Raw genomic sequence first — 27,855 nt, forward strand, 5'->3', positions numbered from 1 at the left:
TCCGACTGTCATTTTACTCCCGGGAAAAATACGATACTCAATTTGATAGGAAGCTGCATGACTCTTCAGACTGTTCTGGAAGTTTTGGCAATAAGAAAATTCTGTCACCACTCGGGATCGAACCCCACACCTTCTAATCCATAGCCAGTCTTGTACTACTATAATTTTATCAATATTATCATCACATCATTATCACAACTACCATTATCATCACATCACAGTCATCATCGCCAATATCATCACAATCATCAACGATAACAATGACATCATCATAATCATCAGAGCCAGAGACATAATCCATTTCCAGTGTGTAGGAATAATAAATCATCCCCAATTTCTTCTACAGGGTTTTACATATGTGTCCAACATGTTGGATCTAATAAGAGAAAAAAAAATGACATGAGAAATGTATTAAAGAAACAATGAATGCAAAGAAAAGTAGACTGACCAGAAAAACCAAACATTTTTATTTTGATACAAAATTTGAGTTTATGCTACTGATCACTAAACATACAAAAAAATCTACTGGTCTCACAATAATATAACATTATAGTTAAGTAACACATATGAAGAATTTTCGGCCAATTCTTTTTGCTGTTTTCTGATCAGGAACATCCTTTACAAGTTTTGCTGTTTTTAGACCATTTTGTAACAGTGAATACGAAGAGTTCTTTGAAGATTTATTGTTGGGAACTTTTATAATGCATATATTTTAGGACTTTCACACATCTTATTCTTCACATTCTGCCATATTGATGAAGGATGTTCACTCCGTTCATTGCTGCATAGGCACGATTTCTGGTCTGTGCAGCTGCTGAATGTCATTCGCGTAGAATCTGCAACACAAGAAAACGATCACTGTGCTCAGAAATCTTTGCATGGCCTTGTGTTGTAACACTGAACAATCCTGCTCATGTTAGAGCAAAACGTATCTACAACTTCTGCCACATTCTCTACCACTGAATGCTATAACAATTTTGACTCAATTTATAATTTCTCTTGGATTCAGATTTTAGATTTAAATTCCCAGCTTGTGAATACCAAATTCTGTAAAATTAATGAGTTATAAGAGAGGGAAAAAAAAACACACACACACACACACAAGCACACGTACATTTGATCAAACTAATGCTCAACAATGCAGCACATTCACGTGTACGTGTGCGTGCATACTTATTTTGTGTAAAAATTGCTCATGTTGAGAGAACACTGAGGTCATTATTTTTTTAATTAAAAGAGAAACCGTTTTCAAGTTGGATGTATGAAACAAAATGTGCTTACAAAGATAGGAGATCGACAACACATTTGCATATTAAAATAGTGGATGGAGAAAAACAAAATAGAAAATTTCAATTCTCACGGTATGAGAAATATCCTGAGATATCAGTGTGCTCTGTGAGACAAATAAGTTACATTATTATACATATCTGTATTCTGATTGGGAGTGAAAATGAGTGGTCATCATCTTCTTATGGGGTCTGTGTCATAAAAAAAATTCTTGTAGAAAAGCCCAGAAACATCAGAGTTAAAGAAAACATCTTCAGAATGAATAGAGTTTTCTCTTGTTAGGTCGTGGAAGAACTGAACATGCAATTTCTGAAGAAACTAAGCTTCAAGCCAATAAACATAATGAAATTGTGAAACAAAATAAATTTGTAACTGAAAGACTTATCGAAGTTGTTTGCTTCTTAGGTAAGCAAGGGCTTGAAGATGAAAGTTCTGACAACAAAGGGAATTATCTTGAATTATTACTGGAACTTCTCTCCAGACAAGAACAGTTTATACGTGATAATTTTCAGTGCTCTTCTGGCTTTAGAGTTACGTCAAGTGCAAATGACTGTACAAATGGAAACGCGTTTCGGAGATGTTGTAAAGATAAAATGTGTTGAATTCCTAGATCAAAATAACTTTGTGGGATGTAAGCTAAATTTTCCTGCTATGAAATTAAATAACCTTCTGTCCACATACCCATTTTTCAACAAATAAAGATTAGAACGTTAATTAAATAATATTTATGTAGATGAAGAAAAGCATTTACTCCCTGCAGACCTTCTGAAATTCATAATTAGCAAGGGTCTTCACGCCATCTATAAAGAGATAACACGACTTATCTAGTTGGTCTTGGCATTCGCAGTTACTACAGCTTCCTCCGAAAGGAGTATGAGTACACTGAAAAGGGTAAAAAATTATCTTCATAATTCAAGGAAGAATGAAAGATTAAGTTCTCTCAGTACAATTGCCATTGAAAAGAAACTGGTTAAACAACTTGCAATTAATCAGAGTTTCAAGGAATTGATACTTTTGCAACTAAGAAGAATCGATGCCTGGACCAGTTAATTAAGTCACAGTACTAAAATCAATAAGGAATAAAGGATTAGACAGTACTGCAAGCAACAATTAAGACACAACCTTCGTGGCATTTAGAGACGAATGTTGTGGGTTTGAGTCCTGCCTAGAATAAGTCGACAGTTAGTGTGATGTCCTGTGTTGGCATTCTGGAGAATAAAATGGCGAAACCATGACAGAATAAGAAACTAGCCTACAAGAGAAAAAAGAAGTTATGTATTACTCGTATTTATTGTTACCGGTATACTGTTAATGATGGATACTTACTATTTCTTCCTTTTTCAGAGAACACATTAATTTCTTATTTTGGCAACAATGTGTTTCCTTAATAAGGGCATTATTCAACATCGTTGAAAGTCCATACATCTTCTTGAGTTTGTTCTGTTGACAGATACATTAAAATACAGTTTATTGAAAAAAGTTAGCCACAGCACATAAATAAAGATGTAACAATATAACTACATTTTGAATATTAACGAAAGTTTTCACATAAAAACAATATTGTACAACTGTAATTAACATTCATACTTCTTCTAACTTTTAAAATATACAACATTCCTACATTATGTTCTTATATTATTTTATTGAATTACACACAAAAATCTTTCACAAAACATAAATGTTACGGGGCACAGGGTCTACAGGAAGACAATTATATATAAAAAAAAAACCTTACATATAAAGAACAAAAGTAGTAGTAATATTCTGATTACAAAACAGGACACGACTATCTTATCGAACATTTGTATAAAATAGAATTTTTGGATTCAACTACACACACTATAAGGAAGCTAACTACAATGAGAGCTCTGAACTTCAGACATGATCCACAGGACTGAAGACTTTTACAAATGCCTCCAAAATTAGTTTGAAGGGAGTTCTACTTCACAATGGGAATATAATGCCTTCCGTCCCAGTTGCCTTTGCTACTATTGTTAGAGAGTCATACGACATTTTGAAAAATATGCTTATATTAATTAAATACAATGAGCATAAATGGAAGATAAATGGCGATCTGAAAATAGTCGTCATCATATTAGCTATGCAACAAAGCTTCACCAAACATTTCTTATGTGCGTGGAATGTGACAGAAATTACCGTTACATAAGAACCTAGATCATATATACTCAGATTGCTCGGCCTTATAGGCTTTGACGCTAACAACTTTTGTCTGGTTTACTATGCTGCCATCTAGTAGTTACATAAGGAGTCACGTCATAACTCCCATTTGAATTGCATTAGCGTCTGTACTGCCATCTCGTGTTCGTTTACGGCAGACGAGTGGCGATCCTGCAGGTTGTTCTCTTCAAAGTAATACCGATTTTAACATAGGGATGAGCAATCTGTTATATATGTGATCTAGGATAAGAAAGAATACCAGTACTTGGCCTCAACGAATTTGGAAAGTGGGAGAAAAAATATACAGCTTGAGAAACTGATAGCTAGTGAAGATGTGCTTCTTCCCCCTATTCACATCAAGTTAAGCCTTATTAAACAATTTGTAAAGGCAGCTGGAAGAAGGTCATATATGTTTCAAAAAAATGTTTATGTCTTTCAGCAGTAAACATAAAGGAGGAAGTATTTGTAGGCCCCCAAATTAGAGAACTTCAGCAGGATTCAAATTTCGAAGTATGCCTAGCACCGAAAGAAAAACGAGCATGGACATGTTTTAAGAATCTAACTGAAAACCTTGTGGGAAGAAGAAGAGCTCGTAAATATAAGGAATTGAAGGGTTTGCTGCAAAAAGGAGGTAGCCCCACTTTTCACTATGTAGAGTTACTTCTTTTTTGCAGCAAACCCTTCAATTGGGGAATCAGATGATTAATGCATATAAGGATTTACGATGCTTCACGCTCCTGAAAGTGCGCTTCTTGGACTCGCAACTAGATATTACCATGAAAAAGCAGCACGAAAGAAAGTGGATGCCTACAAGCTTGCTGATTACTGCTGGAATATTCTGTCGAATAATGAATTTGATGTTATTTTACATACTTTTAAGTATGTCTAGAACAGAATAGTTACAATTTTTGTCATTATCAATGTACAATGTGAAAAATATTAGAACAAAAAATTAAAACCCAATAACTAGAAAACTATGCCTGGCAGAGAAAATCTAAACACAGATTCAAATTCAGTATACAACTTTCTATAAGAATCACAACTGTTAACTCCAGAAAAAAAGAATTTCATTTTTTTGTAGAATAGTGTTATTAGAGAGTCTATATTTTTGTTGTGTTTAATGCCGCAGGAATATCATTATAAGCAAAGGAATTGTGTCACCTACTGTATAAACAAATTACAGACTAATTAACTTAGTAAAAGGCTTTTAACCCAATGGGAGTGTAAATGTAATAAGCATTACTTTGCTTGATAATAATTAGAGCCCAGATGTTTAGGCATTTATAACAGTTAAAATAGGCAGGCAAAAAAAGATAACAAAAAACGTAAAAAAAAAGGCACAATAAATTTTGAAAAAGGGCATAATATATTTTAGCAATAAATGAATTATATCAATATAACTCACATTTTTACATCGTACTTGACACATGCTGACTTATAAAATGCTCCCCCCCCCCCCCCGTGATTAACTGTTTTTTCACAAACCTTACATAACAAAATTATTCTACCAGTTGAAAACACATGGACACCAAATTCACTAAGCATAGTTTAATTTTCAATGGTTTCCCAAATTTAGGCATTCTATCTAACCAATCTTATATCTTCTGTCACTTGACAATAACTGTTCCACACTCAAATTTCTTTCTCCTACAACAATAAACACGTGTAGCACAAAACTGTAACAGTAAGATTTGAAAATATGAAAGCAAACAATTGAAAATGCTACTTGACAACTTCTATGAGAACGGGCTTAATATTAAAAATTATAAAGCTGATTGTTCGTATCGTAGAGACATGGCATTATATTTGTAACTGTGGAATGTCAATCATTATTCATATTACACCAATAGTATTAAAGCACGATTATTAGCAGATTAAGCACCGAAATAAATTACTTTTATTTACTATTGTTAGTAAAGTGAGTCATTATTTCATACACGTTACATAACAATGAATTAGAAAAATGCAAATAAACAAAAAATAATGCTTTAAAATGACAAAAAAGGCATTTATTATTGAATTAGTAAGAAACTCCTTAAAAAGGCAAAATAGGCAAAATAAAAATCGGCCCTATCACTTTGATTTACCCCAAAGAGCAAGCGAGAGCGTGCACGCACACACACATTTTTAATGAGTTTATTATCCATGTCTGTGCTTTTCAAATTTGAAATATTGTATCCAAAAAATTAGATTATGAACGGGATTATTTTTATCTTCTTTCATTATTTTATATCTTGCAGAATATGAACTAGTAAGGCCATCTTCTTAACAGACATGTAAATTTAAATCCTTGCTTATTTAAAACTATTACACGCAGACATATTTTATAGTTAACTTTTTTATTGAAGAAAAGCAGTAAAAATAGCGGGATAAATATGTTTATTGTATTATGGAAGATTCATGCCACATATTAAATGAATACGAAGAAAAGAAATGTGCAGGCCTACATCATTTTTAATATTACGATCATCAAAACGACATCGTATCATAAAGAAAAATAGATAAATTTATATTCACGGCACTTTTCACATGCAAAAATCAAGGATTATGTTATAACACATTTGAAAAACTACAAACTACAAATAAATATATCTACAACTCTCATAATAGAATTATTTAAGTACTGTATAGTTCTTACCTGTAAGTGGTAAAATCTCGTTTCACATCTCCTTTTGCCAACTACACTTTCTTCCAAAACAGTAGTCATTATTTCCAAAGTACGACTTTTTTCATAATTAAGCTCCAACTGGAAAAAATATAATCGCATATTAAAATCATACCATAAAATATAGGTTATACAGAAATAAAATTAGTACTGGTACTCATACTAGCCATGACACAGACTACATTTCTCATTGAGGGATCACAACCTGAAAAGGAAGGTCATACTCAGATTTAACATTTATTATAGAACAAATAATACAAGCGAGATGAGAATTTAAGTTACCAATATGCATATTATTTATAGATTACGAGAAGGCCTTTGATAGAGTATCTCGTGAAAATATGTCGAAAAGAAGTTTTCCATGATATATAATAAAAACCATATAGAGCCTGTATTATAGAATAACCGCAATGCATCAACAAGGGAGCAGGAATAAACTGTAGAATACTGAGAATAAATTAAGTTATTAAACAATCTTGTCCAATGTCATTGGCTATTTTTAATACATATAGTGACAACATCATATGACAATGGCAAGAAATTTAAAAAAAATTATAATAGGAAACTTTGTTTTAAATACTCTACCATTTTATTTGCAGATGATTACTCTATCTTGAGTGAAAAAAAAAATAAATCTACAAATTGCAGCCAATAAGCTGAATGAAATTGTAAAACAGCATAATATGAAAATATCTGAGACAAAACTAGTAAGAAGACAATAACATTTTTAGGAGAAAAAAACACATGAGGCACAAAGTAATGACAATCGCCTGGATAATAGTACAAGTACTAGAAACAATTTCGACTATTTGGGAGCAAACATATTGTACTGCCAAAAGGAAGATATAAACATTAAACTGAGCAAGTTTTATAGAATGTGCAGAACAATAAGATGTGCACTAAGGAAAAGAGATGGAAAGAGACTGAGATGAATTTTATAAATTTATGGCAGTATCAGGACTAACATATGGGTCTGAAAATTGGGCAATTAATATGGCGAACAGATAAAAAAAAATAGAGACAACAGAGATGAAACTCTTACATGTGGCAACAGTTGTAACCCCTCTAGATAAACAAAGTAGTGAAAATATCAGGGCACAATAGAATATCTTTTAATCTCACAGATAGGATAACAAAAATGAAACACCTGAAGGATGCACAAGGAAAGAATCCAGAAGATGACACTTCGGCACCACCCACAGAAACGAAAAAAAATATTGGCCACTCATTGAAAAGATGGCAAGACTCATTCTCTTGATATGGAAACAGGCAAAACAGAGAATCAGGCCTAAATCCATGAAAGACGACGACGACGACGACGACGACGATGATGATGATGATGATTATAAACATAAACACTCACCATTGTTGTTGTTTTCTAATGCCAGGCGTTTGACAATAAAGTCATTTGACCTCTTGCACTCCAATATTTTTCAAAGATATTGTCATAGTCAGCCAATGAAGCACAGATTCTGAGGTGTTCCGAATCCATTTCTTGGTTTGATTTGCACAGCGGGCAGTTGACTGATATATTCCAATTCTATGCAGGTGCTTGGCTAAACCGTCATGGCCTGTTGCCAATCTAAATTTAGCTACAGACGATTTTCGTCGTAATTCGGGAATTAACTGTGGATTATGATGCAGAGAGTTCCATTTTTTTCCTTGAGATTGTGTTATCAAATTTTATTTGTTGTAGTCTAAGTATGTAGATTTAATAAATCTTTTCACAGAGTAACACGTAGATTTAGTAACAGGTCTGTAAGTAGCAGTGCTGCCCTTCTTTGCTAAAGCATCTGCATTCTCGTTACCCAGGATTCCACAATGGGATGGTATCCATTGGAATATAATTCTTTTATTGAGTGTTATTAATTGTGAGAGCATTTTAGTTATTCTGCTGTTTGAGATTAAGATGTTTGTGTAGAGACTATCGATAGAATAGCTGCTTTGGAATCTGACACTCACTCACTTATTGTACAGTAAACGAAGAAACATCCATTTCAATCACATGATCACCACAAAAGAAATTCTTAGTCGTAATGACTGCCATACCCAGCAGAAAATTTAACTCTGTTCCATAGAGGCTTAGTGAGTCCAATATTGTCTTGAGTTCATTCTGTGTTATCTTAAGAGGGGTTATCGTAAGACTCAGGTCTTAATCTTAGAATCTTAGCTGACTTAAAAGATTAATAAGCATAAATCTCTTGTCACCTTGATTCGTGGACCTAATCCCTAATGTATTTTAACTTTAGTGAAGTATTACAGATTAAAATGTACTGGATAAATCTCCTGTCTCTGAAACAGCCGCAGGAAGGCATGTGCCGAGAAATTCACTCTGCAACAAGAGAGTTTGCATTAGATACTAAGGGAATTTCCTTTTCAGAAATAAAAAATGTGTGGATGTCGGGACTCAACACTTTCAACATCATCTTCTAGCTTGGTAAGTGTTCTTAAATAAAGTTATGTATTTCATTTTTATTTTTAATGTAACAACAATTAGTTGTAATGATGAGTAAGTGACTATGAGAGTCTCTTGCGAGCCACATGACAGAAGCTGATGACCCAACTGCAGGCAGTTAAAAGTGCTGCTGCTTAATGGTAGGCACACTGTAATAATGATTCAAAGGCGCACCATGAGCTGAATGACTAGAATGTCTGCTTTTCAAGCTGCAAACACAACCTTATATACCACCCAGAGCAGTAGCGGCTCGTAGTTAAAGGCTCTTAGGCGGAGACGCCCCTATAAAAATCTGCAACAATCTTGACATTTGTTTGTGTTTAATAGTAGAATAACAATTTTCAATAGAGGAGAAACATCGAAATTTTACTCAGCTCGTTCGTTAATAATGGTCAATATATTTGGAATTGTTGTTTTTTTTTTTAATTTTATTGGGTTATTTTACGACACTGTATCAACATCTCAGGTTATTTAGCATCTGAATGAAATGATGATAATGCTGGTGAAATGAGTCCAGGGTTTAGCACTGAAAGTTACGCAGCATTTGCTCGTATTGGGTTAAGGGAAAACCCCGGAAAAAACCTCAACCAGGTAACTTGCCCCGACCGGGATTCGAACCAGGGCCACCTGGTTTCGCGGCCAGATGCGCTGACCGTTACTCCACAGTGTGAACGGAACTGTTGGTATCGATAGATGTTTTTGGAATAGGTTATAGCCTATAGCCTAGTAATAACAGAGGCTCAGCCTTTTACTGTATCTTCCGCACAATAGAAACAGGATGGGGTGGCTTCCTAGTGGAGTCTGGCTAATAAGGGTACAGCTAAGGCGTAGAGATCTACGCTTTGAGTTGTTGCCAACATTTCCTAGCTCTGATTTTTAAAAAACTCTCTTGGAGAAGAGAAAAGAAACAACGTCTGACCCTCCATTCTTGAGGTTACATATCTGCTCTCTCATTCATCTTACGGTAGGTCATAGGCCTAATTGGCATTTTAGGACAATATTGCGATGATACGATGAAGGAGTCATTTAGTTATTCGTTGACACAATTGGTATTCCTAGTATCCCATAAAGTGAAATTTTTTCAAACTCCCGTCAGGAACGGGAAAACAACACAACGGAAATTCTAACGCACGAATTAGTTTTGGCTTGTCCTTCGTAATACGAGTATTGGTATTGTATGCAGTTGTGAACCTGTGATTGTGAGAACCGTTTGAGAGTGTTTATTTGAGAACAATGAATTGTGTGTGTAACATATCGAAAGAGAGAAGGGCCGATTCTGTCTACAAGCAAATGAATTAAGGTAAGTCAAGTGCCCATTATATATATTATAATAACTTATTGTTAAAAATTCCCAGTTACGGAAATACACGAATAAACAAATAAAAAATAAATAAACAAATACTAATGCTCGAGGCTCGACTGACCCATAGATTACAAGTGTAATCTGCAGTAGACTAAGATAGTGTTGGGAAATATCTTCTCGGGAGTACTTTCATTTCCTTTACAGTCAACATTACCAATTTCACTCGACAAACACTCTCCACTTAACTCCACTCTAAACCTCATCTAAAAGTATGATTTCACAGTGAAGTGTACGAGCTTCGGTGATTTTCAGAGGAGACAGCTAGTAGCAAAGAGGGACCACTAGTGTTGACACTCACTAGTTATCATAGAATTATTATGTCAGTCCGAGGCTCACTAGTTGGCCAGCTGTTGCATGGGCAGTGATCTGTGTTATCTGGTGACCGTTATCGAACCATCTGTGTCATTTCCATGATATCTCTGGGATCGCAAAATCGTTCGTAGATTCACTTGGTCGTCTCATCTCTCCCTCCTGAATGTTGTACGACATCACAGACATACTTCTACATACAGTCTACATGTGGATAAGACATTCATCTGCCCTCTCTACATTTATACACACAGACAGTATTCGTTTCTGTCACGTATGTACATCGAAACTTACACTGAATGGTCAAAATTGCCCTAAACTTATGTCATAAGATAAAATGTGCCTTCTGCTGAATAGTCGCCATTTTCTGATTAGTTATGGATATAACAAAAACACCATAGTAGCGGTAGGTAAGTACTCCTAATAATGTGCATTAACAATTACTTTAACTTAACACTAGTCCTGTAAGTGTTTAATACAGTATATCTAACACATAATAATTATGTACTATAAATTATATATATAAAGTTATATTTTAAATATCAATTAAGTTGATTATTACGAACACTTCATGCAAACAGTGCACCAATATTTTTAATTTATATTTATCTACATATTAGTCGAGGGAAATGCTACGGTTTGAATAAATTTGATAAATTGAAGGCCTGGTGGAATAAGAATCTATCCCAACCTTCCATCAAATTAAATTTTTTTGCAAAACACACTGCTTCCCTTCTTGGTGAAAGAGGAATCGTTTTTCTCAGAAGTTTAAAAAGGTAGGATAGGCCCTTCTGCCAACAAGCCCTTCAATTAGATGAATGTTTACATATCTTCGTCATTCCTGCAATAACCTCTTACGTGACATATTTATCGATTTTCAGTTTTTTGCTCTATTAAATAACTTAAATAGTAATCCGGTACAGCAAATAATAAAATCTCCTGTATGTAATTATATTTCTTTGTTTCGAAAGTGTAAGAATTCACAGTCTCCTATGTACGGCTGTCATAGGATGAATAAATGTATTTTTTTTTTCTACTGAAAATTTTTACATTTTGCACATAGGAGTTCTTGCAGGAACAACGAGAATATAATTGTTAGATTATCGAATTTCCCAATATATTAGCCATTAAAATCTCGAATTATTTTACGAAGATGTTGTACTACAGGTATATAAAATGTAAATAAATTTTATAGTAAAAAATTGTACTGTAGTACAGATCCAGAAACAAAATTTGGGTGGTGCAAATATATATTTTCTACATATACCTGCAGTTGTGCGTTCTCTTTCTGGTATCTTTCCTCTATGAGTGAAATGTCTTTCTTATATTCTTCAACTAAACCAATCATAATACGTTCCTTTTCTAATGTCTTTAAATAGTTTACTGTATCTTGATATTTTATCTGTAACAAATGAAATTAAAAATTCATTCTTAAAATGCATCACAAATATCAATTAAAATTTCGATTCAACTTCTTTTACCTGAAGTTCTTTAAATTCTTTTTTCACAAAAGACTGCATGTCTTTAACTTCATCTACGCTTTCATTGAAATTCTTTGCAGAGTCACATATTATCTTTTAAATTCTATAAAAAACATTTAGTTATAAAAGCATATACTACCAATGCCACTTTACATTAACAAAATGTCTCTTATTATACTTCTTGTACATTATTTTGTACTAATAAGGAAATAAAATTCGAGTTTCACAAAAATATCACAACAAGAATGTGTTATTTAAATGCATCAATCCATAAATATTTACCAGTAATGTATTCATTTCCTTCTGCATAAACCTGACATGAGCCTTCTCTCCCACCAAAGAATGTGATAACTGCTTTGCGATGTTTTTCTCATTATCCAGTTGTGACTGATAAAATAAACAAAAGTTACAATTTGCAGTCATTAAAAAAATTAGAACAATTGCAGACTATCCTTACAAATTAAATACTATGCTCACATATTTATTCATAAAATTCGTCATGAAAGATTGTACAGTTTCATGTGAATTTTATTCTTTACAAGTACATTAATTACTGGTATAATTTTAGCTTTAAACACCTTTTGATAAAGTAGAAAACTTTTCTACAATTGAAGGGTTTTCTGGAAAACAACTATAGTCCAAAAACATACATTTTCAGGAGAAACAAAAAACAATTTGACATAGGTGTTATTGACACTTACGTATGAAATTCTTCTTGCCATTTCTTAAGGTGTTGTAGAAACTTGGGAAAACTGAAATACATTTATAACTTAAATTGCCTCATAGAAATACATGTGTAAATGTAGGTAACTGTGGACAATGGTTGTTTTAAGAAAAAATACTTTGTTGTGGCTGAAGTGTGCTTCTCCTTTAATCTTCTTTTTCTTTATTATATCCTCTTTCTTCTCCTTTCGTTGTTTACGTTTCTTCCATGGGGTTACTTCTGCACCTAAATATGACACCATAACTAATACAACAATTCACGACCTAAAGTATTTTTTAAACCACTGAAAATTTTCATTCTTATAACATAGGACTATGTTTTTTTTTCCACTAACGAGTAATTCAGTAGATGGTTGCTACAATACGCTTACCACATGTTTAATATCTCAAATTTGCATTTTTTGGACTATTGTTGTTGGGTTTTTTTTTATCTTCAATTTCAAGTGTCTAAATGTATGTCGTAAGAAGCAGCAGAATTAACAATCTTATTATCTGGTTTACCTGCAGTTCGTGAATTTCTGTCTCACATATTTCAGTTCTTCCATTTTTAATTTTCTCGTTCTCTTCAGTACATAATCGTTTGTTTTCTATTAATACTTCAATTAGCCGTTTCGAAAGTTGTAGCTCATTCTCAAATTTCATCTGAAAAATGAAATTGATTCACTAATTTAAAAATCTAAATGACTAATGACATGAATCAAGGCTGTGCTAAGTTGCGAAGTTATTCATAAATTTTTATACAAGAACCAAGAACTGATTGACAAATGTTATTCACAATTCATGCAATAAATTCAATTAATTGTATGACAAACTATATAATCGGCAGGACACTAAAGATGTTTGTTTAAATGTCGCACCTTTGTACATCTTTTTGGAGTGGTTACAAATGTTGATTTAAGATAAAACTTCCATTACCTAATTGTACTCTAAAAGTAATGTCTCATTATAATGTATTTTATTTCATATATTAATATAAATATACTAATTTATAGGAACTAGTTGATATATAGTGTACGTACTGGCTTGCACTTGTAGCAGCCTGGAGAACTTTGTACCTAGTTCATTAGCATCCTAGTATTCCTCTTTCCTTCCTCAAATGTTTCCAAATATAAAATATGGTAGATAAAATGCTCACCATGTTCGTCACTAATAACACGGAAATTTTGCATAAAGGAATATAAATGCGAGTGCACAAAATGAATCTGAAATAAAATATAAAATCCTACAATTTTCTGGTAGTTGTTTGATTTATAGTTTACCAGGAGAATACTTTCCATGCCAATGGTTCTACTTTAATTAAAGTAAAGTCAACTGTTATCTCATGTGTCTCTTGGAAAGTCTCTTATTTATACCTAACAAAAATCGCTTTCTTTAGTTTTGTTTCACTTAAACAGACAATTTTTTCTGCACATACATACTAGTGTCCTGCAATGTTCGAACATGAGAGAGGCAACCAAGACAAACTTCGTGTTACTTCATATGAAAAACTAATCATAATATGTATTCTAAAATCTTTAAGTAATTAAAACATGAAGGGGTGAAAGTGGAGGACAGCGAATATTTTTATAACAAGGTGGAAGAAACATAACAAGCTTTCTTCTTCAGTGTTTTTTTATATGTATGTATGCATTTATTCACACTGCAAATGGGTATATACCCGGTGGCAGTGGTAACTAATTACACTCAATAATGACAATTAATAATAAACACAGCTAATAAAAAACAATTAATAATAATAATAATAATAATAATAATAATAATAATAATAAAATAATAATAATAAGGAGCATCCTAAATTAAATGAAGCATGGTCACTTAAAATAACATTTAAAGTAAATCTAATTCGTATCTTAACCCTGAGTTCGAACTAAGACCCACGAATGTGACAGATTCATACCTGCACAAGTACATTTCGGCACTACACTTATTTCGCTGTCAACTCACTCACTGCACTGATTCTACCTGATTTCACTAACACTTCTAACCATTTCACTGTTCAAATACTTTGCACAGCCACTTCACTGACACCAACACACTTCACTTGCACAATAGACTTCACTTGCACAATAGACTTCACTGACACTACACACTTCACTGACACAACACACTTCCTCACTGACAGAACACTTCAAATAACAAGATATCAATTACACACTTTAAGTAGTGTGTATAATGTACTACCGTCTATTAGTAAAGTCTTCTTTCAGGCAAAAATACGGTCAGATTGAAACATAATTCCTCGTTTTAAATGTTACTATGATTTAATTTGGCAAATGCTACTATACAACCATACATAACATTTTCTTAATTTCCATAATAAGATGGTAATATAAAATTTGTTTTTATATTTGTTATCAGCTAAAATAAACTCTTATTGAAATAATGAAACACACAGTAGGGAACAAAATTGTGCATATATCAGTGTTTTTTTTTTTTTTGGTAAGATTTCATAATAAACCTTTGCAATATTATTATTTTCCTGTTTATTTTCATGCTTTAATTTAAATTTTTCTCATAAAAAAGGAAACATTTAAAACATAATTACTTACTTTATAAACAAAATGATTCAGAAGTAAAATGAAAACAATGAACTTTATAACCGAATTTACCTTTGTTATTAATATTTTATCTTCGTAACTTTTTCCAATGTTTTTTAACTCCTCTTGCAAAGCAGCAGTGTTAGACTCGGTCTTATTCAATTTCGCTGTAACTTCATTTAAATTACTTCTTTGAAGCTTAAGCATCACCTGATATAAAGAAATAACATTAATATATGAAAGTGATATTCCCTTAAAAATATAAAATTATGTACCGTACATAATTCATTAAATGACATTCTCTTCATTGTTATCACTGTTATTTGAGTCAGTTTCTAACCACTGTAATTCTTTAGTGACAAATTTCTTCTGCGTCTCCAATACAAAGGACTACAATACAGTTTGTATAATTTCGTCATGATATGTAGTTGCACTGATCTATACAAAAAAAAGTGAGAAATGACCCAAGGTTTAACATGCACTGTATCTTAGGTCGCAGGCCACATAGCACTGCACCTTGTGATTATATTTAAGAATGTTATTGAAGAATGAGCTTATATTTGCCTTTCCTTTCTCACAATATTTGGCTGATACATCATAAATATATTTGCTATAGTACAACCAGATTTAAATATTTATAAATAGCAGTAATGTTGTTACATTAATACAATTACATTGGCAACATGATGTGTGCTTAGATTATTAAAGCTACAAAAATACCGACTCAAAATACTGTGACAGTCGGGAGTCGATCGCGTCCCACAGAGGTCGGGGGCGCACGAGAAAAACGAGCGATACAGTGAAGGTTGCGGCCGCTCGGGTCTGGAGGGGACAGACGTAAGAGGGGGGCGCGAGGTGGCGGCGCGAACGCGACAAAGGGTGAGGAGAGAGTAAAGCAGCTGGTGACTGAGGAGAGAAATCCAGAGAAGCCTGGATAGGCGTTATCTTCTAGGCATCTGTCGACCGACCGCGAACTCTCCAGAAGCTATGGTTTAATTATAAATACAACACGCGAGTGAACTTGAGCAGAGTTGTTGTAATCGTTGGACAGCAAGCTAGCCTTGTGTAGCAGTGAAGCCAGCTTCGAGACCGGAGTTCGACTTGAGTTGTGTCCGTAACTGTGGAGCCGGAAGTCCTGAGTTTGAGTGCAGTGGACCACAGTTGGGGGACCTGAGTTCGAAGTTCAGCAGATTGTCTCTGAAGGTCTGGGGTTCGAGATACTGTGAACTCGAGTGACTGAGCTAGAAGAACTAGCCAAGGCAAACGAACTGAGAACTGACAGTTCTGATTTGTAAATAGTGCTCTGTGAACATTAGTTAAGATTAACAGTTCATTGTTGTTCTCAATAATCCAAGTAAATTGTCATTGTCGTCTGTGGAGTGCAATAATGAATACTGTGTTACAGTGTGGAGTGGAGATCCCATTGTTGACGGGAGTATTTAAAATAAATTATAGAAAGTAATTATTGTTGCTTTGAATAAAAGTTACATTGTTGAGTTGGAATAAATTTACAATACGATAATATTTTCAAATACATTCGGCTGAAATATTGTTTATAAATAAATCGGTCAGTACTGTAAGCTGTCCTTTCAACATTAATGAAATTATAAACTCAACGTTTTCCCTAAAAAAAAAGTGTTTATTAAATAGAACAGGATTTTATTTTATTTTGTATTATTGTTATCTTCATGATTTTCATTTAAACTTATTCTTCATTATACTGTTCAAGATGCTAGATTAACTTCAACTTCTGAAGATGAAGATTCCCTTTTCAGTTGCAGCCGATGCCTATCTACACAGAATGAACTTTTGGCCCTATTATTATCTTTCCTCGTAGCATATTAAGCTTCAATTTCGACCTTCTCTAGTGTGTTAGTAAGAATTCTGGTTCTGCCACGTTTCCTTCCCCTGTAACAGAGTTTTTAGGTAGAGCCTTTGGATAAGGACGTATTTCTTCTGAAGGCCTGGTAATAGAAGTAATAGGCCTACATGAGCTGTCATAGCATTAACAGAGGTAGATGTTTGCGTGACAGGAGTTGGAATGCCAATTGATATACATAAATCTACTGACCATGGTCAGTCACATAATGCACTTAAAATTGGTCATCGTAGAAACCATTCTGGTGCACAAGTCATATTCCTGTCACTTTAAATTCATATAGAATATTGCAAGGCACAAAGGTTTTGGGATAGATTTTGCCTACAATTTCAGCTACATCATAAATGATTATTTTACTTCCAGGATTAGAAAACATAAAATCACTGCATGTTGAATTACAGTATTTTCCGGAGGACCTGTAGCTTGTGGCTGATACAGAGAGGAAAAGTGACTATCATTAAGTCACTGGTTGCTTCAATTGTTAAGCGCTTTCCTACTTGTCTAATACTAACAGAGGCTTCTCATCTTGTGAAGGCTTTGCTTGGACGATAAAATGCTTAAAGAATGTCACAAATAAATTCTGGCTGACCATCCATTTTGATGTGCTCCACCAAATGTTGCCAGAGAAGCTTATTTCAGCATAAGGTTTCTTCAAATGTAGACAAGTAAATATCATCATGGGTGCTAATGCATTTTCAATGGCATTGACACATCCAATTATTTACATACCAAGTATATGAGTTAATTTCATATATCTTGTAAATAATAGTTAAAGAAAATAAACTACAATCAGGAATATAATTAGCAGTATGATATAGAAATGAATTGTTGCAAAATGCATAAAACATGTAATAAGGAAGTATGCATCATCCCACTGACACAAATTTCTTCATCTAATAACTTGCAAATTCTTACTGCTATAATGAGTTCCATTTAGACATTGAATTTTTTTTAAATGTTCATTTATTTATTTTTTATTTTATTGGGTTATTTTACGACGCTGTATCAACATCTCAGGTTATTTAGTGTCTGAATGAAATGAAGATGATAATGCCGGTGAAATGAGTCTGAGGTCCATCACCGAAAGTTACCCAGCATAAATGTTAATTTTCCCTCCCATTACCTAATCGCATCTGTTGCTCAATGTTAGTTCTCTGGTCTTCCATCCAGGTAGCCCAGTTCGACACCCGATCTGGTTGTGATTACAATTTGTGTTGTAGAGTTTTTCTCGGGATACTCCATTTCCCTCTATCATTCTACCAATACTCATCACCTCGCCCTTATATCATCTATCATCTGCAATAATAATTAAAAATAGGCTAGGGTTTTTTATGCTGATACAGGAAGGGCTTGGAGCTTGGATCCTGGGATGTATCAGGTACTCATCAAAGCATGGGATCTGACTCTTTTAGGCAGGATGACCCACCTGTCAGCATCAGGTTCACAGATACTACCCAAGCCATCTGTCGGAATTGAACAATTATCACTTAAATAGGCCACACATTGCCTCTGATTGAGGTTCTGGGTGATATGTACATCTATTATCAGCCAGTACAGCTCACTTGACAATATGTGTCAGAGGAAGAACAATGTATGCATCTGAAGTCTGATTAGTGTAACATGTAGACTAGCTATTTGGTGATGTATGTAATGGAGAGGGAAAGGAACTGGCCATCCTACCCCATTATCTCCTGGCCTAGTTGCCTCATAAGTGGTGCCTTGTTGGTACCACTTCTGAGGTTCAGACTTGTCTTTGAACAGTTGACTAAACAACAACACAGGCCACACAATGGGCCAATGTAGCCTAAGTGCATGTAACCATTCCAGGTCCAGCACTTCAAAAAAACCACGTCATTCCCCATCACTTAAACCTTAGATTCTTATTATATTATATAATTTTATTTGTATCTTTCCTGGTTTCTTGTAGAGAATTTTTCTAATTATTTGCCTGTTTTATTTACGTATAAATTTATTTGTTTATTTATTTAAGACATAATTTGTTTGCAAGGTAACAAATAATATATTGTTCTCCATAATACATATGTTACATAAACGCATTTTATTTTTATAACAGGTATCCAGACACATGCCAGTACTGGTCAAATTCGTTACTCTTTAAGCATCACATTTTTAATTTTGTGACTATTATCATTTTACTTACCTGCAATACCTGAAGTTTCTCTTGGCAATCATTTCCTGTATCTTTCTTCTTCTTAATCAATATGTCAATATTATGTTTTGCTTTATCAAGTTCTTCTTCCAGTTCCTTAGAAATATTTTTCTCAATGCCAATTTCGAGCTGAAAAAATGCATATAAAATCACAACCTTCAGTTGGAAAGATCAATGAATAAATTACAACACATTTACTAAATTTGTTATTTGCAGTTCAATAGAGATAAATTCTGGTTAGAAGGTTGTTAGCAGTTTAATAAAAGTATAGTATCTATGTGAAAATTAAAAATGTTGATAGTATATGCATCTTTCTTCTGGCATTTATTTTCCTTTTTACAGTAGTATATTTTCGACAATTCTGATCAAAGTTATTGTATGTATGTATGTATGTACGGTATCTATCTAAAGCTCTTGATTTAACAATGAAGTTATTCTCCTTCGTGCTTTCCAATATTTCCCTGTTTGACTTTGAGAGGGAAATGACGTTACAGCTAGTAAAATAGTTGAGGAAGAATGTCTTTTATTAATCATTGCAAAGAAGTGAAAGAGAATGCATAACCACGATGGAAAAACTACTGTCTACGCGTCTACTCTGGCCATCCATATTATAATTAAAATTATCAGTTTTTACAGCAATAAAAATCGTGTACTGGTACTGTATTTGACTAAGTAATATTTTTGCATATATTCTGGGAAAAATTTTGTATAAGAGCATAATTCTGTTACGTTACAGGAAAGTATTTCATAGAGAAAGAGATGTTACGAAAAATATTACACTGTATAGAAAACTAATCATGGAATTTTTCTACGTTTGTTTATCAGGAGACATGTTGAGGGAGAAAATTAAAGTTACTGTCAGAATTTCTCTGAGAAGAGTAATTTGTAAATACTACAAACATGCATACACATACGTATAAAGAGCAAATTCTGGATTAAATGGATTAATAAGAGAGAATGAGAATACCATACCGGTAATTGCTGATTATTTGTAGTTTCTGGAGGACATCTAAATAATATTAGTAGACAAAAAATCATAATAAATAAAATTAATCTAGCAAATAAATTATAAAATTACCGTACTTATGTCATACAAAACATAACAATGAGTACGAAACTACGCCCTATGAATAGATGACAAGAAAACTTTTTATAGACTAGAACAGTTCTTCTAGGATTATTACCTGTTATGATGATGATGATGATGATGATGATGATGATGATGATGATGCCGAAAATAATGTTAAATAGGCTGTAGTGAACAGCACTGAAATGTATAGCAGTGTTTCTATTACCATGATCTTTATCAACCTTCCCTTCTTCCATTTCACTTCCTAGATTTCGCTACCTGCCCATTCTTTTACATTGAGTCTCTCCTGTCACTACTTCCCCTTTTCCTTTATTCTCCCGTCCTCTCCATCACGACCAGGTTCCCTGTCGAGCTCTGATCTATCATGTTGAAGCAAGTATTAAAATATAAGATCCACAAAAGCCTCAATAATTCAAAGTTATCAATTCCCCAATAACAATTCCTATATGAGCCACAGAAGAATAAGCAATTAAATAAAGACTTTAAATTGGTTTGACGTATACAAATTAAACTCGCAATAATACCACGGAATGGGTGAGTGCTAGTTATTCTTTCTCTCGATGATCCTTTGAGTAGTGTTTCCTAAATTCAAAATTGCATGTGACCTTATACTCACAAGACTGCATCATCATTCAGGGAATTAAAATATAACATTACATACAAAACACAAAACACACTACAAAAACATCTAAACATACAGACAAGACAAACAAACACAATTTAACACAAGTTTACAAATTAACATGCAATAGTTGTAATGACTTCTATATCGGAGAAACTGGGAGATCTTGTCAAAAAATACAAGGAACACACCACAGCCATAACCAAATCACACAATACTTCTATCTACGGAGAACACATCAACACCAACCACAACTACAGCAACAGACATGGGAGTCCTATGCACTGAACCAAAAAACCAGAAACTAAACATACTAGAACAATACGAAATATACAGACATACAAATATACATCCTCAACACAACAAAATTTCAGAACACACACCTTTTTGACACAACACTACCAAACATAAAAGCACCCCACCAAGGCACCAACAAGAAGAAATCGGAAACAAGTGCAGGGCCTCACTATAAATCTGACAATGGTGGAAATTAAGCCGAAACTTGTCATAAACTAAGGTAAAATACCATAACACCGTAATTATTTCGAGTAGGCTTAACACAGGAAAGTTAAAAAATTTAACAAATCATTAGAAAATACGATTTTCAAGTAGCTTTTAGAAATTACTCAACAGTGAATAGGACTATTAGGAAGGACAATAAAATGTAGAATATAAGAAGATATATAGAAAGATGTGGAAAGGAGATGATGATGATGATGATGATGATGATGATGACGATGATGGCAATGATGACGGTGACAGTGACAATGATGACGACGATGACAACGACGACGACGACGACGACGATGATGATGATGATGATGATGATGATGGTACCTTACAGAATAATGTCTACATCTAGTAAGAATTCTTAGCAAAGATATATTAAAACACATTTGAACTTATTTCAAGAGGAATACTGAAGAACTTAAGTGAATGTCCAAAATAACTGGAATTACCGTTTGCAAAGAAATCCGTACAACAAAAGGCTCCAGTTGGGGAGATTTTGCTAAATGTGTCTTAGTTAATAAGTCACTGATATATTTTACACTATGGAATTTCGTACAACAAACTTCAAATCTTAATTGTAATTATTCTTACCCGTAAAATGTTGTATTTCTCTTCAAAACGCTCTTTCATATTAACTATTCTGTCTTCAAGTTTACTGGTAGTATGTTCTGATCGAATCAGTTTATCTGCTAATTCTTCTGATTTATTTCTTTCGTTATCAAGTAGCAACTGAAAAATATACACATAACTTAATTCAAGAATGTTTCCTCAGTACCAGTAAGCAGTTATTTAATTTTATTATTTTAATTTTATAACATTATTTATAGCTCTATGTAAAACATCAATCGAAGTTTGTAAAGGAGTCTACCTCAACATGATGCAACTTCGACACATAATACAAATATTTATGAACTCTAAGCAAATTATTAGCAGTTTGAACAACATTCTATTCTCGAGTCTTGATGTGAGTTTAACTACATAATAAGAGTACCAGTATATAACTACTCCTCCTAGTAATTTTAGTAAGTTTAGAATATTATGTAGTACCTATATATTCTCTTGCTTGGCGTCAGATCTTCTGGATTCGGACTCTAAATTATACTGATTAAATTTCCAACTTCTTTACCATGTTAATATTTGGGATTTACCTTGCTTGGTAAATCCTAAATATTAACACAGTAAAGAAGTTGGAAATTTAATTTACCTTGCTTGGTAAATCCTAAATATTAACACAGTAAAGAAGTTGGAAATGTAATCAGTGACATATAAGTGTTAAAAGTGTATATAGAAACATGAAGAATCATATCTAAATTATACAGGAAAGCTAGAAGGCGAATGGAAAACTTCCAAGTGCCTGGGCAATAGATACTAACTTACTACTATATATTCTTCTGCTTCATTAACATTTTTAAGTAGCCTACTAACATAAAGGTTTTGAGATAAGGGATTCTTATCTGCACAAAAATTGCAATTCTTAAGTTCTCCAGTGTCCACTGTATTTTCTGGCATGAGAAGTGAAAGGCGTAAATTCCGAGATTGCTCTATGCAATGAATGAGGTCAATCCAGATAGGCAACATCAGTTTTGTGAGAGCTTTTTACAAATGTACGAAGAAAGAGAAGCTTTTCAAGATTTAATTGTTTGATCTGATGAAGCCATTTTTAAACTTAATGGTATTGTTAACCAGTGTAACTATGTGTACTGGGTATATACTTTCGTTCACTCACACATAACAAAGGGGTTTATGAAAAGGGATCCTTTCTATTTCTGCCTGAAGTATAAAAGGGTAGTGGCTAGCACTCTTAGCCTGGAGGTTGTTTGGACTTAGAATATTCACAACCAAAAATATTATAAACAGTTGTAACATTTAATTTCTCTTAAATAAAAGGGTATGGAGATAATTATACGAAAACGTTTATTTAACTTTTTTCGTCTCATGTAAGAAACAAAATTTTTTTTAATTTGTTTTGCTAAATCTTGAGTTCATTATTACTTTTTTTTTTTATTTTAAATAAAGGACTTATTAATTAAAATTTCTGTGCATCATTCTCAGATTCGCAGATACGAACATGAACAAAATCTGTCCAATAGTTTAGAAGAAATCACTGTATGCAGACGGCATACTGAAGCCACTTTTTCGATATCAGTGACACTGGAAACGTGATTTCCGCGAAAATCGCGAAATTGATTTTTTACAGCATCACAACACTTTCTCTTTATACTTGGTAAAATCAGAAAGTAAAAATATAAGAAGAAAATTCAGATACAGTATAAATATTTACCTGTAACGACTTTATTTCCTCGTCATATTGCTCTTCTATATCTTTCATCGCCTTCTCCAACACATTTGCAATATTCTCCGTTTCGTTAACTCTGAACAAACATCTTGAATAACTACCTTTCACGTTCTCTAATTTCACCTGGTTGAAATATACAAGCCATTTTGGTACTCTCTTTCTTAACAGTATTTTACATAACATTTTTTCATAAAAATTTGCTTATAAAAATAACGAGGTACATCCAGGATTGCCAGATTCTCTCGTCAGAAATCCAGGACAGGTGATGATACTGCGTACATTAATGTGACTACACGTTTGAATTAATTTAATTTTTAATAGGTACCATAACTGATTTTATTCGTTTTATTAGCTCAAGTAATTATATAGGGCCTAAACTTTTAATTTTGTTAAATTTTTGCTAAATTATGAAATTTTCTTTGAATTATTGATAAAGTCTGGAAAAATAATGTCATATTACAGCCTCATCTATACAGAAAAATGCATGATACAATGTTTAAATTCTATCAATATTACATCAACTTCCAAAGAGAATAAAGAATAAAGATACTGTATAATACATCGTTTTTATTTCAATACAACCCAACAGTAGACACTAGGCAGCACTGAGCAAAAATTGTATTTTTCCAATCTTCTTGACATTCCGGGACAAATATAACTCAATACAGGACACAACATTAAAATCCAGAACAATTCTGGAAAATCCAGGCCATCTGGCAACCCTGGTACATCACTGATGAAGCAAAACGAATAAAACAAAAAAGTTTAACATTCCTGCAAATATTCACATTCGACAGCTTTATTATAAGCTTAAGAATACATACATAAATGTTTCCCTTAAAACAATAAGCTATCTACAAGAACGGTACCTATACTCTTCTTTAAAACCCCATTACAAGACATGTTTTTCTTCTCTGAATTTCAAATACTCTGGTGTTCCATATTAAAATGTACATTTTTATGAATTTTCATAGTATGTCCATCATGATCATCACATCATCATCATCATCATCATCATCATCATCATCATTATCATCATCACCATCACCATCACCACCTTTCACTAGACAAATTGTGCTACTTGAAAGCTATATTATACAGAGGCATTCATATAAAACTCATGATCTTAATTATATGTTTATTTTAACAAGAAGGATGCTAGTGATGTTGTATTGCGTCTTAAATGTACAGAGTCCCTGGGAGATTACTTTACCTTTACAGTAAGTGCTGAAAATGCCCTCTGTCTGCCTCAAGGCACAGCTGAACACATCGTTCCATGTTTCTGGCCGTTTGCTGGAGCATTGAGTTGCCAATACCATTGATTTCGCTTATGATGTACTCCTTCAGTTCATTTAAAGTCCGAGGGTGTGTAGCATAGACTGTTCCCTTCAGATATCCACACAGGAAAAAGTCTGGTGAAAGTACCCTTGACGCAGCTCAATAACATCCAGTTGCTTAACGAATCCTATGAAAATGTGTCGGTACTGTGCGTTGTTCCAGTGGCGTATACTGGTTAAAGGGTTTGGGCTACCGCTGACCCTATTATTACACAAAATATATCTAACAATTACTTTAATTTTAATTACTATGGTAAAACTAATAATACAAAATTATTACATTATGTTATATTATAAACTTTTTCTTTTGTAATTTCCTTGGGCTACCGCCGGTAGCCCGGTAGCCCGCAAAATACGCCCCTGCGTTGTTCACTGTTCCGTCGAAAAAAATTGGATCCACTATTCTCTCTGCTGATAGTGCCCACCAAACTCCTACTTTCAATGGGTGCATAGGCGTTTCACGAATGCCAGTGGATGTTGTGTGGCCCAAATGTGTGTGTTCTGTGAGTTTACACAGCCACATATGTGAAACCATGTCTTGTCTGTGAACCATGTAATGGACACTATGCCAGGATTTTTAACAATGGTCAACTCGAACCACGACAATATTCCACTCTTTTAGCCTTACCTGGCTCAAGCAGCTCATGATCAGACGTCAACCTATACGGTTTCAAGCTAGCCTTCTTCACAGCTCTCTGACACATCGACGAGTACCTGGTCTCCTGCGACAGATGCCTTAATGACTCATGGGGTGACTGCTGCAGTCATTCCCAAACGTCTTCAGCAACTGCCGGAACTTTTGGCCACCAAGATCACCAGACTTCTTCCTGTGGGGTTACCTGAAGGGAACAGTCTATGCTACACACTCTCGGACTTTTAACTATGTGAAGGAGAACATCACATGCAAAATCAATGGTATTGACGACGCAATGCTCCAGCGAATGGCCAGAAACACGGAACAACATTCAGCTGTGCCTTGAAGCAGATGGAAGGCAATTTCAACACTTAATGTACAGGAAAAGTAATCTCCCAGAGATTCTGTACATTTAAGATGTAATACAACGCTACCAGCATCCTTCTTGTTAAAATAAGCACATAATTAAAATCATGAGTTTTATATGAATCACTCTGTAGCATACAGATTCTCTACTATGCATTAGTGTAGGTTATGAAACTAATCCATGAAGTTACTGATGCTCCTACATTGAAATATTACCTCATATTTTAAAACAATTTCATAATGCAAAAACTATAAAATATAAAATGGTTTTAAGACAACACATTATATTGAAAAAATAATATTATAATTAATAATGAAAGTATTTAATGATCTAAGTAAATTATTTGATGAGATCACAATTTTAAATTATTTACCATACCTGTAGTGAATTTATTTTCTTGTCACACTTTCCTTCCATGTGGTTGATCATATCGGCCAGTAAATCAGTTTTCTCCTCCAATTCCTTCTCTCTGTCTACGTATCTTGATTGATTAATTTTCACATTTTCTAATGATTTCTGATTAGAACACATTATACAAAATTAATCAATTAAAAGTCATGTCTCAACTACTAAATTTACAATATATCCAGGAACAAAAATTTACCGAAAAATGAAAAATGTGAACTTATTCATTAATTATTATGTTTAAACTTTAACTTATTGCCTTGGTTACGTTTCATAATACATACTATATTAACAATATTGCTATGTTATCTCCTTTTATAGCTGTTCAAATATTCCTATTATTTCATATAGCACATATTATTGGCAATATATAACTGGTACAACAATGTATGTAAGTTTTACTTCTTATTACAGTATTTCGTATTTAGTCGAGTTATACAATGAAAACAGTTCTTTTTTCCATTATTTTTATGACATTAACACCCATAATCACAAATTGGCAGGTTGCTTGCATTTCTTGAACATGTAAATGATGTATTGTATAATTTACAATAGCTCTTCCATGAAAAGAGAGAGATTCTAAGCTACTATAAAATCTTCTCTATTCTTTCATTCGGAAGCATTTTCATTATTCTTTCTTTAATTATTTATGTGCCTGTACCACTGTTATAATTTTATTACTTTTCCTTACTTACTTACTGGCTTTTAAGGAACCTGGAGGTTCACTGCCGCCCTCACATAAGCCCGCCATTGGTTCCTATCCTGAGCAAGATGAATCCAGTCTCTACCATCATATCCCACCTCCCTCAAACCCATCTTAATATTATCTTCCCATCTACGTCTCGGCCTCCCCAAAGGTCTTTTTCTCAGATTTTCTATCGCAATTTCGACTTCAGAAAGTGTGGGTTCCGGTATAAATGGCTCAGCAGTTTGTATTTCAATTTTGTCCCGATCATTTCTACTTGGCCTATGTATATTTAGTAGTTCCCCAAAATAGTTTTTCCACCTGTTAAGGATTGAATGAGAGTCTGCAAGCAAGTCATCATTCTCATCCTTGATCACGTTTACCTTTGGCTGATATCCATTTTTAAATTCCTTTATACCCTTATATAAATCTCGAATGTTTTTATTCTTACTATTTGTTTCTACCTCATTCAGTTTTTCCTTCAAGTAATCTCTCTTTTTATTTCTAAGTGTACGACTTGCTTCCCGTCTTTCATTGAAATAATTATCTCTATTCTCCTCAATTGGATCCTGTAAGAATTTCAATTTTGCCTGTTTCCTTCTATCTACTGCAATGGAACAATCTTCATCAAACCATGGTTTCTTTTTCTTAGTTTCATGATAACCTATGCTCTGCTCAGCTGCAATTTTGATATTATCTCGGATATTGTCCCACATGCTATTAACATCTAACTCTTCCTCAGCTTCGTCAGAAGTTGCTAAAGCAGCAAACCTATTCGAAATTTCAACCTGATAACGTTGCTTAGTTTCCTTTCCTTTAATTTCAGAATCTACTAATATTAGCTTGTTGCTCTATTCGCTTG

At 33.6% G+C, this 27,855-nt stretch overlaps 1 protein-coding gene across 7 annotated transcripts in view; it reads right to left on the minus strand.

The window, feature by feature from the left end:
* Positions 1-444: 444 nt before the first annotated feature.
* Positions 445-27,855, minus strand: part of LOC138715245 (synaptonemal complex protein 1-like) — a 54,393-nt gene continuing 26,982 nt past the window's right edge. For 3 of the 7 annotated variants that reach the window (XM_069847963.1, XM_069847961.1, XM_069847962.1), the window contains exons 9-19: positions 26,282-26,419; positions 23,551-23,688; positions 21,861-21,998; positions 19,039-19,176; positions 15,071-15,208; positions 12,963-13,103; positions 12,021-12,125; positions 11,525-11,659; positions 6,104-6,211; positions 2,614-2,727; positions 445-836 (exon numbers count right to left, since the gene is read on the minus strand). In XM_069847963.1, the coding sequence (XP_069704064.1) occupies positions 822-836; positions 2,614-2,727; positions 6,104-6,211; positions 11,525-11,659; positions 12,021-12,125; positions 12,963-13,103; positions 15,071-15,208; positions 19,039-19,176; positions 21,861-21,998; positions 23,551-23,688; positions 26,282-26,419 (1,308 nt within the window). In that variant the 3' untranslated portion in view covers positions 445-821. Of the gene's footprint in view, positions 837-2,613; positions 2,728-6,103; positions 6,212-11,524; positions 11,660-12,020; positions 12,126-12,439; positions 12,688-12,962; positions 13,104-15,070; positions 15,209-19,038; positions 19,177-21,860; positions 21,999-23,550; positions 23,689-26,281; positions 26,420-27,855 lie in introns of those variants that run through there. The other 4 variants (XM_069847965.1, XM_069847964.1, XM_069847966.1 and 1 more) reach the window with 4 other exon arrangements.

This window comes from Periplaneta americana, chromosome 15 (assembly GCF_040183065.1).
Source record: "Periplaneta americana isolate PAMFEO1 chromosome 15, P.americana_PAMFEO1_priV1, whole genome shotgun sequence".
NCBI lineage: Eukaryota > Metazoa > Arthropoda > Insecta > Blattodea > Blattidae > Periplaneta > Periplaneta americana.